The sequence below is a fragment of the Oryza sativa genome, chromosome 5, assembly GCF_034140825.1.
Source record: "Oryza sativa Japonica Group chromosome 5, ASM3414082v1".
Classification (NCBI taxonomy): Eukaryota; Viridiplantae; Streptophyta; class Magnoliopsida; order Poales; family Poaceae; genus Oryza; species Oryza sativa.
Window position 1 is genome coordinate 21,347,066 of NC_089039.1, and position 4,122 is coordinate 21,351,187.

General features: G+C 47.2%; 1 protein-coding gene across 1 annotated transcript; it reads left to right on the forward strand.

Annotated features, from left to right (window-relative positions):
- Nucleotides 1–1,161, forward strand: LOC4338890 (protein VASCULATURE COMPLEXITY AND CONNECTIVITY). The gene is made up of 3 exons (XM_015783458.3): nucleotides 1–140; nucleotides 262–476; nucleotides 575–1,161. Exons 1-3 carry the CDS (start codon nucleotides 45–47, stop codon nucleotides 882–884), a joined length of 621 nt encoding a protein of 206 aa, XP_015638944.3. The 5' UTR covers nucleotides 1–44; the 3' UTR covers nucleotides 885–1,161.
- Nucleotides 1,162–4,122: the final 2,961 nt, after the last annotated feature.

Genomic DNA, 4,122 nt, shown 5'->3' on the forward strand with positions numbered 1-4,122 from the left:
AAAGATCGGACAGAGAGGTGGGAAGGATAAGGATTTCCGGGAAAATGGACAAGACGGTGATCGTCGTCTCCGCCGTCGTCGGGTCCCTGGGGTTGCTGAGCGCCATTCTGGGATTCGCCGCCGAGAGCACAAAGATCACTGTAAGCACATTGCCGATCTCTCTCCTGGCCCCTGAAGCGTACGTTCTTGCTTCATTGGAATGGATGCGCCGTGGCGCATATACGTGGCCAACAACTGACAGTTGAACGATCGATTTTGCAGATTTCGGACGTGCGGGTTTCCGGCGACGAGTGCCTGTACCCGCAGAACCCCTCGCTAAGGCTGGGGCTCTGCGCCGCCGTATTGCTGCTTCTGGCGCAGGTCACCGTGTCCGCCATCGGCGGCTGCGGCTGCTGCTGCGGCAACGGCAAGCCCCGCGGCATCCCGTCCTCCAAGACCAACCGGGTCGTCGGCATCGTCTTCGCCGTTGCCTCATGGTGAGCAAATTAAGCACGCAGCGACGACTGCTTTCATGCGCAACCTCGGTGTGGTCTCACGACAAGTGTCGCGTGCGTTCGTGCGTGCGTGCGTACAGGATAGCGGCGGTGATCGCCGTAGTGCTGTTCGTGGAGGGGGCGGCGTGGAACGCCAACGTGGCGAGGGACACCGCGCCGGTGTGCTACTTCCTCAAGGACGGCGTCTTCGCGGCCGCGGCCGTGCTGGCCCTCGCCGCCACGGCGCTCGGTGTCGCCTCCTACGTCATGCTCCGCAGGCAGCTGCCCGACGACGACGACGACGCACCGGCGGGCGCGGTCGCGTCCTGGAGGCAGCCGCTGCTGCACTCCGGGATCGCGATGGGCCACCCGCAGTTCCCGCCGCATCCTCAATGGCATTCGCAGGTTTAGCACGGTGTCAACCGCGGATGAATCGGAACAGCCTACGTGTGAAGTCAAACCAGAGAGTTCAATCTGAATCGAGCTGGATGCGGCTAGAGAACTACTGATTCATACTCGACTGCGGGTCCATCGACTTAGTCGAGTCAAACATAAACAGTAGTAGTAGAAATCCAGTAGTCGATCATTTTCCATCTTGAACTTTGCTTGATGTATCAATTACTCTGCAATCACATGTCCACACCCTAAGCAAACAAGATTGTGAATAATATCGTAGAAATTAAAGGGATCCTAATGGAGAGGTTTGATAATTTGAAGTAAGGCAGGCGGGTCAGCCCAACACACTTTTGGGCCAAGCTATAGATGGTGAAAATCTATACTTCATAGACTCATAGTGGACTTCTATTCTCAGGCCTCGGGCCATGGCCATGGCTTAGGTGGCTCAAGGCCTCGGTCCGTCTCTGATAGGTCCCAATTTGCGAAGCGTTTTAAAATTTTTTTAGTAGGAACGAAATCATTATGATGTAACCTATTCATCCCTCCAAGTTAGTAATTGTGCATTTTTATATTTTGGTGTGACAATATAAAAACAATATAAATTGCTCGAAATGATAATAATTAATGACACTCAAAAGATTGCTGAATCGACGGAGCTGCATGGAGACTTACATTGATCGTGGAACTCCAACTTTGGGGGTCTGAATTTCACTTTGCCGCTAAACAAACTAAGTATAATAGCCACTAGTTCAAAAAGAAAACTTTGACACATCGACCACCTCCAAATTACCGCACAAGCTCTGCTACTATGTGTTACCATCAGCATTTTTAATAAAATTATAATGAGACCATACCTCAAACCAAATAGGTCAAGGGCCCAAGGTGTAGGACCAAAAGGCCACTTCACTGCCCCTGTATTCTTTGCTGCGTTCGGCAGCATGATATTGTGAGATAGTTTGTTTCGTTTTTCACACGCACGCTTTCCGAACTACTAAACGGTGTATTTTTTTTACAAAAGTTTTCTATATAAAAGTTGCCTTAAAAATCATATTAATTCATTTTTGAAGTTTAAAATAGTTTGTATTGTTAAGATACTAGCCCAACTCAACAGGCTAGCTAAGAGCTCACTCCAATCTTGAGTTCACCCCTAATTCGAGTGCATGCGCTATTATATTAAGTTGCGTACGTGCCGCGGGAAATTCGGACTCTGATCCAAAAAAAAAAATGCTCTGAGCTTTTAACTTGTGCCTCAAACTTTTATTTCAAAATCACAAACTTTCATCTTAAAATCACATAACCTTCAATCCAAAAATTTAAACTTTCATCTAAAAATCACAAAACATCTAATTATTCGAGATCTAAAACTTTATTCTCAAAATCACAAAACTTTCAATTAAAACATAAAACTTTTATCTTAAAAATCACAAAACTTCAACCAAGAAAAATCAAATAATTGTCATCTACATACTCAACCTTAGACGTCTCCACGATTCCTCCCTCTTTTAAGTTGGCCTCAGCTATCACTGCATTCCTGGTTGTGGTACCCAGCCACCAACCAAGGCTGTATCCAGTGGCGAAGCTAAGTAGTGTTATGGGGGTTCCTGGGCACCCGGTTGCAAAAGAAAATTTAGTGCTTAATACCCCTTCGTAATCATATGTGCATCCCCCTCAGCCAAGTTTGGTGTACCCCCACGCTAGAAATCAGGCCATTGAAGCACGAACGGCCTACAACCACAACCTCAGTAGGAGCCCAATTCAGTCCTACTTGCCGCATCACCGTGAGGACGTACGCACACGCACGCCTCTTCTCGTTTTTTTTTCTTTCTGGCGACTCGCTCTTCCTCTTTTTCCCTACCAACGCCAACGCCTCTTGCCGCCAATGTCACAATTAATCCTGGATGAATAATCGATGCCTTAGCAAGATGAAAGGATGTCACCGAGGATGGGCATAGGCAATTCTTTTTTTTAGAAGAGAAGGTTTTTTTTACCCAACCTTTATATGTCTTATATCCAACCGGATATATAGAGCCTAAATTAGGAATTTAGCCTATCAAATAAGGAACTTACTCTGAAATAACCCAATCTGAAATTCGCTACTACGGAGATTTAAACTCAGGACCTTGGTGTGCTACTCACGTCACTGCAACCACTAGGCTATAGGGCACAGGCAATTCCTTGCCTCCTCTATCTTTTGTTCTTTTTTACTAATTCTTTACCAGTCAATCAATTCATTGGAAGAGCTCCTTCACCGTGAGATATAAGTTTTCAATTACGTGATAATAGCTCTCTTTTTTTTTCGGATCGAATGGTTATGGTTAGTGCAGTTTTTATCTATGCTTCTTTGTTAGTGCACTCCACTGTTATCGTTGATGATAACAACGCGAAAAAACATTATAATTTACTATAATATTGCTTTAAAATATATACATTGTACTATATAGTGGTGCACCCCCCTCCATTCTTCTCTAGCTCCGCCCTTGGCTGTATCGCTTCTTCCTGCATGCGGAGGTCACGTAGTCTGCGCCTGCATCACCGCGTTCATGCGGAGGTCGCGGCGTCATCCCTGATCAGCGTCGCCCTGTGTCCTTGCAACTTCACCAGTCTTTCTCGATCTCTGCCCAGTTGTTTGCCTCCCCTTCTTCGGAAATGGCGCCATAGCTCGTCGGCTACTTGCCCTTTCTTGTCTGGTGCTGCTTGTCTCGTCATCTATGGAGAAGATGATGTTGTAGTTTGCCGGCTGCCTATCCTTAGCGCTACTCTCACTGCCATTAACCCGGGGTGCGGGGATCCGGTGAGGGCAAGGACGGGAATTGTTTTGCACCCGATCTATGCTGAGGGGGCAGGGACGGGCACATGGGTGCTCTTTCCCAACTTAGCCCGGACTTGTCTTGTTGCCACACCTAGATAAGGTTGAGGAGCTAGGGTGTGGTGGTGCCACATGGCTAGATAAACACGGTAGATGGACATGGAGGAGCTAAGGGTTACAGGACCACATCAAGAGTGGAGAGGGATGGAAAATAGTCGGGGATGGAGACTGGGACAATGACCGTGGCTAGGCATTCGTGATGAAGCTAATGGATGGGTGAGGGCGAGCCCCTTTATGGCTAGATCTGTCAGCTAACAATAGAATCATAAGTGTGGGGGCACATTGAGAAGTCAAATAAAAATGAGAGACGAGCCATGGAAACTAGAAGATAACGAGAACCTTCGATCTCTTTGGACCATATCCATAAAATAAAATTCATGCGTCTAA